This window comes from Pocillopora damicornis, chromosome 13 (assembly GCF_964200805.1).
Source record: "Pocillopora damicornis chromosome 13, jaPocDami1.2, whole genome shotgun sequence".
NCBI classification, from domain to species: domain Eukaryota; kingdom Metazoa; phylum Cnidaria; class Anthozoa; order Scleractinia; family Pocilloporidae; genus Pocillopora; species Pocillopora damicornis.
In genome coordinates, this window is record NC_142682.1 from 18,178,310 (window position 1) to 18,193,791 (window position 15,482).

A 15,482-nucleotide genomic window follows, 5' to 3' on the forward strand; every position below is an offset into this window, starting at 1 on the left:
GATGACCTAGATTTAGCATAGCCTGTTGTATAGAAGTTAGGAGCGAATTTAACAAACGAGCTTACTGTGTATAATATTATGGTGGAGCTGTTTGTTTGTGCAACTTGCACAATCGTGACAGACCACCTGCAGGTCTTTCAACTCTATAGACGCTTCCGACTGTCGTAAGTGATGTGCAGTAGCAATGAACGTGATGATACGATAAACGGTATCCAGACAGCGATCGAGCGAAAGGCATACGCAAATGGATCAGCTCCAGCCATCCGAGCACCCTGCACATTTCAAAGGTAAATTTCAGAAATAACCTGTCTCACCTCCCCCCCCCCCCAAAAAAAAAGAAGGGGGGGGGTTAAAGGCAACTCAAGACTTTTCGAATACAAAGTTTATCAGCTATGGGTTTTCTTTTAATTTCCCGTTTTGTATACGTCTAACACACACCACCCCAGCTTTCTGCGGTTTTTGCGGAACAAGTAAACAAATTGATTTAGCCTGCTTGACTGTGTCATGCAAGTGACATCCATTAGCAACAAACCACGTGAAAAATCAATTGAAGTGCACCTCTTATCAATGGTGAATCAGCGAGATTAATGGTCACCATTCAAATTTTAGACAACCTGTATTGTAAACAATGTCATTTCTTTTTATTGTTCTGTCTTATCCGCTAATTATCTTCCCACCCCCGCTTTGCAGCGGCTTTCAACAAACAGGTGAGCACTTAATTAATTCACCACAATTTAACCGGAACAAACTTCCTTCAAGCTATTAATTTTTCACTCAAACTTCTTGTCCGACTTCAAACTTCTTTACATACACGAAATTAAATATGGCTTTTGATTATGGTCTTACATAACTTTGAAAATTGTAGAAATCATTTGTCTTTGAACAGTTTGTTATAATATATTATGCCATGGAGGAATTAAAGTTTTCTTTAAATCAAGTTAATGAAACTTTTCATGTCAATAAAACCATAATTTAGACTAGGAAGCGAGTATTGGTCAATTTCCATCGCGAATGGTTTCATTCGCATTTCGAATTTTGAATAGAATACAATTTTAAATTTTTCTTGTTTCTTAATTTTGTTTTTGTCGCTAACACTACGTCGAGAAAGTTTGATTTTAGACTGTTGTCTCTAAAATGTTCACTCCTCTCTCCAGTGGTGGTGTGTCCTCTAAACGCCTTGTAACAAGTTTTGTCGATTCGGTGTCACTTTCACTTCGCTCTCTCTTTTTACAACAGCCGAGAATTATTTCGATTCCACTTCTAAAGTCTCCACTCATCGAGAACAAAACCAGTGGGTTTATAACGTGTTTGAGATAGTATAGCGCCAAAGCTACAAGATCGATGTAATAAAACGTAGGAGTAATTAGTGATGGATCAGCGAATTCTCGATACAACATCGTAACTCCTCGCGGAAGGTGACAAATCTGAAAAGCTATCACCAAAACCAGAAGCATTTTCACCAGCTTTCGCTTCCGTTTCATCCGCGCGACCATTGCGGCGCACGGGGCGCTCGAGTTAAACGGAATCGACGCGCCTGAAGCCGTTGAGATTTTCCGATCTTTTTCGGCCATCTGAAGTATATCACTCTTTTTCCTGAGGGTTCGGATGACGCTCACATAGGCATAACTCTGAATGAGAAGCTGAGCCACGATGAACACCAGCACCAGATAGATTACATATATTCTGCGATAAAGGTCGGACCAAGCTGGAAGGCAATGCAGAGCTCCCTTAAAGGGCTGCAACTTCAGCGGAATCACCAGTGGCAGTCCGCTGAAGACGTAGCAAGATACCCATATTCCCAAGATGACAAATTTGATCTTCGTCGCTGATAGCAGGGGCTTGAACGGAGTTACAGTGGCTCTATACCTCTCCCAAGCGATTGTTGAATGAGTCACCACCGAAACGCACACCAACACATCTTGAAGTGGGACGATAAGTCTACAAAGTGCATCTCCGAATGGCCATCCCTGAAGGTACAATTCAGCAATTCTTAAGGGAGCAGCTATTAAGGCGACACCTAGGTCCGCCAAAGCGATAGTGCCAATTAAAAAGCCACAAGGATTTCTTAATTGTTTCAATTTTAAAATCGTTCCAAGCACTGACACATTACCGAGAAAACCAAACGCAAAGATCACAGAAAAGAACGTGATGACCATAATTTTGTACGTTAGAGGGTCGAAGAGTTCACCTTGATGCCCTCGTACACTGCTGTCATTTCCTTGATGCTCCATGGTTCGATTTAGAAGCGAAACTTCGGTGTTGGAGTTTCTTAAAGGCGAGGATGCCATATATTATTTAAACGATTAGGTCGCTTCGTTCAAGCTTTCAATGACTTCGGCGTATCATTAATTTACGAGCTCGTTTTGTTTTCCAAAAAATCCTGCCATAAGACAAAATTAAAATTGGTACTTGTGTCAAACTGAAATATTCATGAGTAATTAAAACTCAAACTCTTCTCCACGAACACAATCTTTAAGTGGGGAATTCCTGTTTTTCTTACAGTAATTTTGCCCTCGGTAATATTCAAAATTTCTTCGCCGGAACCCTACCAAGCGAACGTTTTGAAACACAGCAGTAGGAAACATTTATACGCAAGAATATTAATCAGTTTTTGGAGACGCTAGCCTTGCTAATCTTTGTAACGATTAACCATGCTTTAAAAAACGCAATCTGATGTCAATATAGAAAAGAAAATTGAACAGCGGAAAGAACGTTGCAGCGGACAGAAATCGGCTAGCGTCATGTGAAATAAGAAAAAATCAAGCTCGACCCCATAAGGGGTTTTCTGATGCGGAAGAAGTTTCCGGCAGTCTTCAAGACGGACGCTTTTGCGAAACCTGTTCAAAGCTATATTATATGAAAAAATGGTTCATGATCTTCGACCGCTATTTCTTACCTCCTTATAACAAAATTATGTTGTCATAAAAAATTACTGAGGAAAAGATATAAAATCTTTAAAAACCATTTTTTATCGTTTTTTCGCCGCTGTCTAAATAAACAGCTGCGGTAAAACCCATAAAAGACCGAACCGCTAATATACAAAAAAGCAGACTGACGTCAGGGGCATCATTCGTTTAAATATTTGCACTTTGCCCTAAATCGCATAAAGCTCTAAGAAAAAGAAACCTCCCCCACAATTTCTTTAAAGAGGTTCAATTAAAGTGTTTTGAAATCGTTCTCAAATTTACCTACTTAATATACTTGCGTCGTCTGCGGTTATAATTACGCTAACTTCTGGTAGGACGACGAATAACAGCTTATCTAAAAAGAGCCGTGAAGTTTATCTTTTGGTTTAACACGTAGAAACAAAATCAATTTAAAATGCTTTTTTTTCTCCCCCTGTCTTTAGTGAATGCTTTTGCTCAAGTTATCCAACGGTACTAAAAGTTTAAACTACGCCCACCTCACAAGATTTTCCGGTTTGACTATCCGAAACACGTTGCTTCAGAGTAGGTTCATAATCCTCATGAGTGATTGGTGTTTGAAACGCTAAGTTGCCGATGTTACGAGAAACTTAGCCACTGTATGTTCAATCCACCTGGTTCCATTTCCTCCCCTATTCAGGCTATCTGTTAATCAACAGAAAAGCGGCGAATCAGCATTCTTGGCCTTTATTATTTACCAGAGTCAGTTAAAGGAAATGACGATCGTAAACATGGAAAATTAGCTGCGGTGAGCAAATTCTGAAAGGCATGTTTTGTACGGGCTGACAAAGGAATAAGTGAGTATGATTTCCGACTAGGGCCTGCAACAATCCGTCTTTTAATTTATGATAAAACTTTTATTTTACAGCTCTCCGTCCTCTCTACGCGCTTACATCATGGTTTGTGTTGCATTTTAAATTTCACTTTAATTCAAACTTTGCTCAACGGAGATAGATGAATGATTATTGTTATCACTAACACTATCATTACTATATATTCTTTCTCTCCCTTTGGTGGTTACCTGTAATTATGAATTAGTAAAACCATAATTGTATTAAATCAAACAGTTTAAAAATGATTTATCCAACATAAACACGGTGACAACATAGAGCGACCATGGTCAATGCTAATTTCTTTCTTTCTTTATTTATTTATGATTTCTTGACCGCGGCATATTGATTACGTTTAGTGTGATGAATTGGGCATGCGTCACTCAATAAATTTTCTGCCTTCAAAAAGCCCTTCGCTTCATATCTATTCTCCGTGACGAGTAACTAACTCAGCGACGTTAAAAAATTAAAAAAAATTTAATGAAGACAGACATAAATCCGATACCTTAATTTTACAGTGTGTTTCCCAGTTTCCGGTCGTTATACGTTAAGGGCCAAAATGTTTCCGCCCATATATTTCTTTGGTTATTTCAATTTCCTCACAGTGGAGTATTCAGAAAGAAATCTGAATATCTCAGCAACCGATGGATAGTTTTGGCAAGCTTTTGGGCAAAGAAACTGCGGAGGACTAAGTAATGTTATCGAGTTGAGGTAAAGTTCTGCTGCTGATATTTATGTATTTCTTTTCACACCTACGTTACCACATATTATAATGTAAATCGAGAAATTTGGGAGATTTGATTGGTTGACAGCATCATCATTTCAGTGTAATAACGGTATAACAGCAAGAATGGATGATAGAACAAGGTTTCCATGACAATACTGAACACAATTACGTCTTTGCTTTTGTATTCCAAAAAATTGCCGGTAAGATTCCGGGAAATCACCGGTGAGGAAATACAAAAGCTGGCCGTAAAAAGCAATATAAAAAAATTCAATCAAAACGACTGAGACGTGAATGGATTTTGGGAAGTCGTGGGTAGAAAGCAAGGGACTTAACGATGACATTGTCAAATACGAAGTTAAAGAACAGGACGAATCGTCCCTCTCGATTCTTTCCCGAAATACGCAAAAGCGATTGTAGTTTGCCCATTCAGCGCAACCATACAGCGACTCCAGCCTGCCAAACAGTAGTCCACCACTTTCATGGTCAGGTGACGTTAAATTACGTAGCTGGTGTTGGTGTTTATTAATAGAGCAGCAATAAAAAAGCTTGCTTGTAGCAAACCGAATTTGTGGTTTCGCTTCACCGCTGCAGTTACTGCAAAAACCATGATGTAAAAATTTCTTTCATTAAAATATTTCATGTTATTTGCCTTTATTGGTTTGTACTGTTTTCACAAAAAAACTGTCCATTTTTTGTTCATCGAGTTAAAAATATTTTTACGGATGCAGACGCCTTTATTCGTTTTTGTAACCGTAACAAAATAAAATTATCTTGGGCGTCACCGAAAATGTCTTGGCTTCTACTATTAAAAAATAATAGCATGACCTGTACGTGGTATTTTTCAATAATTACTGACCCTCATAAAATCCTATTGTTCTCTCTCAGCATTATATCGGCGATTTCAGCCTGAGAAAGTATTCATATTCAGTCAAGTCCAACTGTCTGAGGAAAACGGTGGCGGTCCTTTTTGGTAGCAGGGAAATTATCAGGGGTAATCCTAAACGTGCTAAAACGTATTGCAGTGGGCTGGCTGCATTGCAATATTTTTAATAATGCAGCCTGCTTCCAGCAATATTTTTAATATTGCTGCGTGACTGTGGTATTTACTTCGTTACTTTTCCACTCAGTAATTTTTGAAAATTCGCGAATGTCCGCGCATAATTTATGATGAAGATCTGAAGTTAAAAAGTAAATGAATACACCATGAGAAGTACCATTCCCGGAGACGTACAGACGAAAACATTTTACAGTTTATTTAGGGCACATCTGACAATGACAGTCTTTCTCACTTGTAAGAAATAACAATTTTCGTACTGTGAGTACTAATTACAACTGACTGATTATAATCTTCGCTCTGGTTTTCGTCTAAAACCTTTTCGCTTAACCCCTGTAACCCTGTTTCTTCCCTTTGTCCATCATATTTTTGCTCAACATCATTGTTAAACAGTTTTTCATTTTTTTCCTTGACGTCTATTTCTGCCCTCTTAGGAGTCGCTCCCTGCAAGATTTCACTTGCTTTCCTTTTAAGTGTTGATGAGGTACACTTATACTCCCTAACCCCATCACATGATCGGTGACCAGTGGTTTCTACAATAACTTGTTCTGGCACACCACCTTCGTACAATCGTGTGGCGCAACTTCGTCGAAGGGCAACGGCAGCGGCATTTTCCGACCTCTGGCTCTGCGTTATGAAAATGGCAGATTCGTCTTCCGAAGAATCCTCCATCAAGCTTCAAAACAGTAGCAACTCTTTGCCTTCCAACAAACAACTCAAATAACCAAGTGCATTGCGTTAATATACAATGCAAATTACGTTTGCATGAAATTCAATCACACACCTGAAAGATGTGGAAAGTTACATAATCTTTACAAGGATTTAACAATGACTAAATTCCGGGAAATGAAAAGAGTTATGTAATTTGTATAACTACTAGACAATACGTGCTAATTGCATTGTTGGAGAGAGAAAATAGTAGGAATTCATGAGAGTCAATGATTATATCATCTTTGCAAGTAGTTAACAGTGGCTGAATTGGGGAATGAAAAAGGATTATGCAATTTGTATTATTACTGGACAATGCTTGCCAGTTGCATTGTTGGTGTACCAAAACATCAATTTGAAGGGGCGACTGAAATCGTCGATGTAATGCAGAGAGAGAACAAATGTAATTTGTGATAATCGGTATTGACATAAATTAATATTTTGCCGACACGGAACAGAGAACTGGGTGCGAGCGTAGTACGCGAAGGCTCATGGGTAGTATGTTTGTAAGAAGAGATCGTTGAGAAACTTGTGGCATTCTACGGTCAGCCTTGCCACTAGCACTTTCCCATAAGGTTTATTTTTATTGTGTAATTAGCCTGATATGATTTGTTTTCTTCATTCTCTTCATTGTTTATAGATCAACCTTAAAACCCCAAAGGTGGCGCCACTGCAGTTGGTCGGGGGTACACGGTCCCTATTTTCCTAACAAGAGGTTTTTGGGGTTTACGTGTCCGGCTTTGGCGCATGTAGGACGTTACTTGATGCTTCTCTTATCCACTTTGTTGTAAATTCATTGTCACAATTAAAATCTATCTTGGGCCTGGCTGACCAACGCGCCCATGCCTCAACCTTTGAGTGTGTTCGGTTGTGTAGTGAAGGCAAAATTAGGATTTTATGAGGGTCAATAATTATAATAGTTAATTACTGAGGTTCGCAGCATTATTGGGTATAATGCTACGAACCTCAGTAATTATCTATGAAATAACACCGGCTCGTAATATTTCAAAATTGTCAAAAATACCACTCACCGCCTGGCGGCCCGTGGTATTTTGGAAAACTTTTAATATTATTCTCGGTGTTATTGCCAAATATCACTACAAGTCATGCTCTTACCTACACTAACACACTCAGTTGGAAATATAAGAGACGGAATGTTAGATTAAAGATGAAAATGCGCAGCGAACCGTTCTCATAGACTAGTTTATCTCTGTTATCTAGTCTAAGAAGAGAGATATTAGCAACAATTAAACTTTGATCTGACAGATAATTTTCCGGTCAATAAAAAGTTCATTGCTCAAAACCTACTTTGGAGAATTTTTATGAAATGATTGCATAATTTCCAAATTAATTTGTTATGTGGTTATATAAAGAAAGAGTGCACAAACAGCGATTAGCAAACACGACCCACTTCAGGGATGTTGCTTGTCCCCTCACCCCGCAGAAATGGTTTTGCTTCGAGTGTCTAAAATACGGTCGCTAAATATCTTTGCGAAGAAATAAAGAGAAAATGATTTGAAGTGCATCTGCGAGCTGGCATCCCGATTTTCTTCCCACAGCGGTAATGATGGCCAGAAACTGGACTATACATACAGTTGACCTAAAATTGACTAACGTAGAAAACTTTCGTCAAATGAAACATTACTCACAAGAGGCGTGGAAAAAGAGGCGTAAATAAAATGAACCGTCTGTTCTTGGAAAATTTGATACTATCTACAGAATGACGGAAAATTTATGGCGATTTCAATATAAAGTAATCGGAAACTGGGCAAATCAAGGATCTTATAATTAAGGGTAGTTTAGTGTTATCAACTGAGTTGATAACATAAATTGGCCACCGTAAAGTGTTTCAAAGCTGATGTTTCGGGCGTTAGCCCTTCGTCCGAGCGAATGGAGGTATTGTGGGTTGTGTGTGTGTTTATCTGCAGAAAATGGAGTACACGGGAACACGAGGACGAGAAACAAGAATAAATTAGTTGAAGGATACCTTGGGAATTATGACTTCCGATTTGAAAGATAATTTTTTGTTCTAGCAACTGCTCTCTCCGTCTGCTTTGAAACAGTTATAGTAGCTCTAGGTTAAGTTGATCTTGGGTAGCTATGCTGTAATTTCAGTTTTTTCACCAGCTGGTACAGTGCTCTGTCGCGCTTTGTAATAAAATTGTCGCACTTTGTAAGACCTGTCGCACTTTGTATGGGTATTGACCGATAATTTCGAGTGCAATTTGGTGTTAATAAGCATGAATAAATTTTCCAAAGACAATAAAATTGCACAAGCCTGTAGGGGCAAGTGCAATTTGTAGTTTTTGAAAAATTTACAAGTGCTTGTTACATCAAATTGCAAGAGAAATCATGTAAGTACTTGTTAATAATGTACATGAAAAAACATCAAAGAAAGTCGAGACGGACCAAATTTTGAAGCGTGCGCGCGCGATTTGCAGTTTGCACTGTTTTATAACTTTGCACTCGTGTGACATGAGAATGCACTCGTTTTTAGCCGATCAGAAACCCGTAATTTTTTCATGTACATAATTACTCTTGTTACTTTTATTATCATTGGCAAGGATGATGGCTAGTATTGGGTCTTCGTGCTCTCCGACCGTCTAGACCAAGTTTATTACAAAGAGTGACAGTTTGTTTCTTTTTTATTTTTTTACAAAGTGATCTCTACATAGAGCCACAACTTTTTTATTACAAAGTGCGTGCCGAGAAGCTACGACAAGCATAACAAAGTGAGACGATTATTGCAAAGTGCCACAGAACAAGTCTGCATTTTTATTTCATGTAGATGTCGATACGGCTACAAAAGATAAGAAGAAGACTTGTTTACAACGTCAGTGTTTGCAAATGAAAGCCTCTACTGATCAGGAAGACATCAAAATTAAAATGTTCGATAGTGGGTGTTGAATGTTGTGCACACTCATTCGTAACGAAACAACAGAAATATTGCAGCAACTAATCAACTGAAAAGAGCGTACTTCTTGTTTTCGAGCGTAATTAATCCGTAAACTCAGGTCGAAATAGAACACTGATAATGACTTCATCGTATTTAAATATTCCTCAAAAACCGGATCTTACTTTGCTCTATTTGGCCTTTTCGTGTTTGGAGCGGTAATTTTTAGTTGAGTATTGTATAGATATAGACAATACATTTCGATTAAGTAGACATTTCCACCAATTTATTTGGGTTTAATTTATTTTAAAATCAGTGGTACATATAGTACATAACACCAATTTCTCTAGGCGGTTTTTGAGCGCTTCGTAGAAAGTTAAACTTGTTACAAAAGCGCGCCTATATTTGTCAACTGTGTTTTTTTTGTGGAGGCCTAGCTGCCGAAAACTTTCGTTCCACGATGGCCTCCTCATTGTACAGTTCAAAGCCAGGGGAAAATGGTAAGAACTCAACAATGAATGGAAAAGCATATAAAGGCGAATCGCACACCCTCTCGCTTCTTATCAAGATCAGTGATTTTTTTTAAATGCACTTTTGTCGACTTTTTATCATCATCATTCAAGAACTTGGTAGTGCTGCTATGAAAATACTAAGAAGGCGTCTAAATATCGCCAATTTTTTGGTTATGATAAGAGATTTATTGAAGTAAAGACTAGTAAAAAAAGGTTCAGGTGAGAATTATTTTCCGATTGATTGTGAACAGCAAAGCGACAACTCAGGTGAACTGGAATTTCAGAAGCCGTGATTGATGTTATGTCGTTAATTTGGTGTCACAATTTTACCGAAACGTTAAGAGATTTTTTTTCTAAAAATATCTCCAAACCCCCCGTTATCAGAATCAAAAAAAGGTTCATTGTAATATATATAAGAAAATAAACAGGCATACAAAATACTGGAGAATAAGAAAAAAAAACAAAACTAGATTCGTTTTATACCGTTTTTGAGAGGGTGTATGAACGAAGAAAATATGTCCAGCCACTTTGCAAACGCAAATGCATACATCCCGATTTTTATCATTTTTCTTACAACTTATTAATTTATTTTCTGGTTGTTTCATTTGGTCTTTGCCGATTGCATAGCAGGGATTCTAGTTTCTATATTGGTCACCACTGTGATATTTTTACAATCCAAAGCTACACCGACAAACCCCGAGGTAAAATTGCACTTTAAGTGATGCGCTTCAACTGATTGATTACACAACCTCATCACTCTCGGAAAATCACAGAAAAAGCAACTAAAATTAAAATTAATGAAAGGTTATGAATGATTATTACTGAGTAACAAAAACGAACCACGTTATAATCGGGTTCAGTGGTTTGAGAAAACCTGCAATCAAAGACTTTGGAACAATCTCGTATGGTGGCTGACTGATTTGGCTTTAGACGCGCAACGGTCATTATCACAATCCGTTTTCTTGATTTTCCTTTCAGTTGCTTTTCATTTTCTTTAAATTATCGGAGAATTTGGTATTAAGGGTCTCTAGCTGATATGCTTGTCTCCTCTGGTCACCTTTTTAGTGGATATGTTTGTGTCATATAGCACACTGTTTGAAACACAAACCCAAACACCTAATCTTGTCTGTCCTTGTTTTGCCTAATAAATATGCGCATATTTGCAAATTTGTAACTCGCTTAGCGTGCCGTGTCATGCATGACACGCGCGCGTGCCCGTGCGTTAACCTTAGTGCTTTTTTCCCCATGGCGGGTCATTCGGATCACTTCGAATTCTTGTATACTAGTGAAAAAAGGTAAAAGCACGACTACTACTGATACAGAACTGGCTTTAAAACGTGTTTGCAAACAAACAATAGGAAGTAAAACAAAATTGAATCGTTTAAGTCGGGACATTCTTTGCGACTTATCAACCATTTCACATCTATTTTAGGAAATTTAAATTTCTTGGAATGAACAAGAGCCTTTGATCTGTTTTTTTTTCGGATTTGAAGTACAAATCTTTCTTAGAATTTTTCTTTTTCCTATATTCCAATTTTGTTTATTCCTAAAGCAATTTCCTGAGTAAGCGTTTTTATCCGATAAGGGGGATTCGGTGGGCACAGGGGGTTAGCGATTCTTTCGTCAGTCACAGTCACTGGGAAATAATTGAAAATATACGTGCAATGGTTGAAGAATTAAATGAAAAAATTCATTGATTTAATTCCCTTTGTATTTTGAAGAGAAATAAAAACACCCCAAAAGATCAAGGTCGACAGGTTTCAGCATGATATACGCGCACGTGTGCCAAAATGTTTCATAAAAAAAATTTTCCAATCATTTCGGACGTCCTTACAACATATTCTTTGGTTCTCTAAACTTAACATTCACACATAATATACTGATGACTGAATACCTAATATTTTATGTATATGACGGAACTAAGTAAATTAGTTTTCATGGCTTAGTTTTACCGAGCAGCTTAGAAACGATTCGTTTTAAATTTCGATAAAAAATCATTCAAGTTGAATTTCATCTTTCTTTTTCAGCAACACATCTAAGGGTTTGGGGTCGCAGTTTAAATTCTAAACTTCTGTCATATATGTGAGAGGTAAGGTTTTAAATCCGCTGGCATCGTTTGTTATATTAAATTTTAAACAAGCTGATTACTTTATTGGAAAACAAAATCAAGTGGTTAAAATGACAACCTGCTGGGATTCGCGGCGTAAATGAATAAATGTCTAGTGCATGAAATTTTATTTATGTTCTTTGCGTGATCAAGCTGAAAATTTAATTCAACTGTTTCTGTAATCTATCTCCAACCCTGAAGTGTCAAAGATTTTTAAAGTGGATCGTACAAAATAAGGTACCTAAAACTCATTAAGATTATTTTTGCTGCTATTAACCTTCATTGCATTTGCAGATCACCACATTTTTTTTTTTGCAGTCTCCAAGCTAGTAATAACCTAATGGGCTGCGTTCTTTTTTTCGTTAGCAACGGTGAGATCTCCTCCACGATGGTTCACCCATGTAAACAGCCTCCTGCTTTCAAAACAATGGAAGTCACGGAAAAAGCTTTTAGGCAAATCGCGAAGTAATTGTTCTCCTCACAATAACAATGATCTCACAAAGTAATTATTCCGCCGACGTATTTTCGTTTTCAATTTCATAAACCGGTAGATCTACATACTGTTTGGAATTTGAAATTATTAAATCCATCCAGCATATTGACATTGATTTTTGAAAAATTTGACGCTCTCTGCGTGCGCCTGATAATGTGCCCAAGATTGTTATTTCGCGTCGGCAAGAAAACAGACTATCGCCGCAAAAACTCGGAAGTCGTTTATCGGAGCATTACAATGAATTTACGCATTTAAAAGATCGATTTCAATCGCTTTCTATTCAATCCTTTGTTGATGAATTGACGACACCGTTGTGAATAGTTTCCGCCACGAAAACGCGAAGCTGTTGGTCTTCGAGCATTGAAGAACAGTGCGATTGAAAGCCTAGTTGTTTCAGTGTTTGAAACGCAGAGCGGGACCCCAGCATGGATGTGAATTCGTCTTTACCCGACAGTAACTCGACGAATTCCGAAGACCAGCCAGCAGTATTACCCACAGTACTTTTTTCGTTTGTAATAGCCACTGGTTTTCCAGGGAACTTACTGATCGTGATCGCGATCATCGGTCGCCAGCAGTTAAGAGCCCCATGTTATTCGTTGATCCTCAGCATCGCTGTGGCCGATCTTGGCATGGCTCTCATTGCTGCCCCTCAGCGGATTATTGAGAATTACATCGGTTGGCCTTTTGGCAGTTTCATGTGCAATTTCCTCGCTTCCATTCAAGAACTCTTCGTCAGTGTTTCGGTGATGACACACACAGCCATCGCTTTGGAGAGATACCGCGCAATCGTGCAGCCGTTCAAAGAGCGAATGAGCTGGAAGATGGCAAAGATCACGGTGGCTGTCATTTGGTTAGCCTGCTATATAAGCGCCGCTTTGCCTCAAGCTGTTATGCTTGATCTCTATCAAGAACCCGACGGTAAAGTATACTGCATTCCGGAGTTCCCATCCGATGAAGTCCGCCGCGTGTACGAATTTTACCTCGTAATAGTGTTCATCGCAGTACCTTTATTCATCCAGTCATGGTGTTACGTAAACGTGTTCATGGTTGCCAACCGTGAACTGGACCGACTTACCAAGAAGAACTCGATCAGGAAAGATATCCTTGAACGAAGCAAGAAAAAGATTCGCTTGGTCAAAGTCTTGGTGTCTCTTGTAGCGGTTTTCCAGTGCTGTTCAATTCCTCGAGGTGTGTTGATGCTGATAAGAGAATTTGAAGGCGACGAAGCGATGGAGGAAAACCAGTTTTACTGGTATTCCGACGTTATTTCTCTTTTCGCTTATTATATCAAACATATGATAAACCCTGTTATTCTTTGGAGCACAAGCAGCGAGTTTCGAATTTGCTGTTGAAAGTAATCTGTCTTTTTCTCCCGAACTGGGAAAAGATGCATGCCATTTTTGCATTCCTAATTGTGGTGAAAATTAAAAAAAAAACCAACAAAAAAGTCAATCAATCAAAACAAAAATAGAAAACTCTTAAACTCGAACATTCAATTACTCTAGTCTTTGTCACCTTGAGCTGAACAATGCAGCAGAAATAAAGGAAAAAATATTTAGACGCCGCTTGAAGATTTAATGCGGCGCCTACAAATTTTTGCTGTTGTTATGGTTTTTTGTTTTCCCAGACGGATTAAGCTGGAATAAGATGGAATTCTTGTAGTACATCAGTAGGCACTACATACTTTAAAAGCGGTTTGTACTAACTAAACGACAACTCAAAAAAGCCTTATAATTCGTTCGATTCGTGTTCATTTATCAGTAAAATGATGTAGTTTGTAGTGTTATTTTAAGTTCTCCTCTGACTGCAATGAAGTAGCTGTTATAAGAACCTCATAGGAATAAACGAGGTATTATTGTAATCTATGACAGAAAAAGAGTTCCTAATGTTAATCATATTTTAAAGAACAAGGGCAAAATTGGGCTGAAATTTCAGCCTTACCACTTGAATTTGCTGAAAGAATAACTGTACTCGCAATGATTGATCAACTAACTAGCATCCGTGATTCATTTCTCTGTTAACTAGTCATTCAGTCTGGAAAATTTGAAATTAAACAGTATTTTCGATAGTAATTATCTACATTCTCAAGGCCGGTCAGCTCAACAGTTTTGGTAGAATTCGACGGAAAATTTTCATAATGATATCGGGAATCCGCTCTCGCCCTAGTCTACGCTAATCTGTCTCTCATTGCAAACTTCTCTCCTTTATGACCTTGAATGGCGTTATAAGGAACTGAGCAGAAACTTAAAAAGTAGTGTTATTGTGCGGAATATTGTCAGGTAATTAAACAAAAAACGCCCTTTGGGTCTATCGCGCAAATATTAATGCGGTGAGGAACACGCAACGATTCCGCTCCGATAAACATAAATTAACATGCTATAGAAACCTTGCGCAATAAGTGGAGAATGGATTTGCCGTTAAATTCTATCACTGCGAAAAAAGGAAGGTATGATATTGAATCAAATCACGGGTGTTCATAGTTGAATAACAGGAACAGTTTTGCATGCAATAAAAAAAAATATTTATTTATTGTTTTTATGTTCCTCAAACAAAATGATGAAGATATCCGAACATTTATATTTCAAATTAACTTATGTTGGTATCATCCATAAAAGTGGACCAAGAACAATCGCGAGGGGAGGTGTTACAATCGCGAGGGGAGGTGTTACATCGAGAAAGAGCAAGCCTTGCTGACACTTAGTTTGACGTGCAAAGGCGTAAAAGATACTTGAAATGTGTTGAAGTGGAAATTTGAGAAATTTTTGTGCATTTTAAAACACCTGCTCTGATGTTTGTACATGTAATGTTGTTACTCTCGGGAACTTTTTTCTTTGAAATCAATCATTCTGGGAACTTTCACGAAGGAGGCAAAGATTTAAATGACCCTTCCGTCTTTTTTCTTCTTTAAATTAATTTCCTTATTGTTATTTTACAACTTACAAGGATCATTTTTAGGGCTGATGTAATAAAGAAAGTTTAGTTAGCTAGTTTAGTTAGTTGTTCTTAAATATCTTGACGTTTTATTAGTTTTATGTCAGAGCTGAGGCTACACAGAGAAAAAAAAATAATTTAATGGCTACAAAAGTCGCCCCTTTCATTTAACTTTTTGTTGCACGAGATCAATTTCTATTCAGGACAGAAAAAACCTTTCACATCAAAGTGCATTAACACCTTAATCCTTAAACAGATGGTCAGAATTATTGGTCAAAATGAGCGACATTCAAAACAAAACAA

The 15,482-nt window shown here is 37.9% G+C and overlaps 2 protein-coding genes and 1 long non-coding RNA gene across 4 annotated transcripts; 1 reads left to right on the forward strand and 2 right to left on the reverse strand.

Annotated features, from left to right (window-relative positions):
• Positions 1 to 619: 619 nt before the first annotated feature.
• On the reverse strand, positions 620 to 3,534 carry LOC113673842 (orexin receptor type 2). Its single transcript, XM_027190296.2, has 2 exons — positions 3,404 to 3,534; positions 620 to 2,380 (listed from the first exon to the last, which is right to left on the reverse strand). The coding sequence occupies exon 2, from the start codon at positions 2,286 to 2,288 to the stop codon at positions 1,116 to 1,118; it is 1,173 nt and encodes a 390-aa protein (XP_027046097.2). The 5' UTR covers positions 2,289 to 2,380; positions 3,404 to 3,534; the 3' UTR covers positions 620 to 1,115.
• Positions 3,535 to 5,713: 2,179 nt separating this feature from the next.
• Positions 5,714 to 6,473, reverse strand: LOC149035795 (uncharacterized). Its single transcript, XR_016182241.1, has 2 exons — positions 6,155 to 6,473; positions 5,714 to 5,887 (listed from the first exon to the last, which is right to left on the reverse strand). It is a non-coding gene; the product is annotated as an uncharacterized LOC149035795 (long non-coding RNA).
• Positions 6,474 to 8,774: 2,301 nt separating this feature from the next.
• On the forward strand, positions 8,775 to 14,320 carry LOC113673760 (neuropeptide FF receptor 2). Of its 2 annotated transcripts, none has more exons than XM_089191445.1 (3): positions 8,775 to 9,636; positions 11,676 to 11,737; positions 12,122 to 14,320. In XM_089191445.1, the coding sequence occupies exon 3, from the start codon at positions 12,674 to 12,676 to the stop codon at positions 13,598 to 13,600; it is 927 nt and encodes a 308-aa protein (XP_089047571.1). In that variant the 5' UTR covers positions 8,775 to 9,636; positions 11,676 to 11,737; positions 12,122 to 12,673; the 3' UTR covers positions 13,601 to 14,320. The 2 variants fall into 2 exon arrangements, with proteins under 2 accessions (XP_089047571.1, XP_089047572.1); XM_089191446.1 differs by lacking the exon at positions 8,775 to 9,636 and adding an exon at positions 10,638 to 10,943.
• The last annotated feature ends 1,162 nt before the right edge of the window (positions 14,321 to 15,482 follow it).

Coding starts and splice junctions, on each gene's coding strand:
- LOC113673842 (XM_027190296.2), bottom strand. CDS start 2,288: ATGGCATCCTCGCCTTTAAGAAACTCCAACACCGAAGTTTCGCTTCTA.
- LOC113673760 (XM_089191445.1), top strand. CDS start 12,674: ATGGATGTGAATTCGTCTTTACCCGACAGTAACTCGACGAATTCCGAA.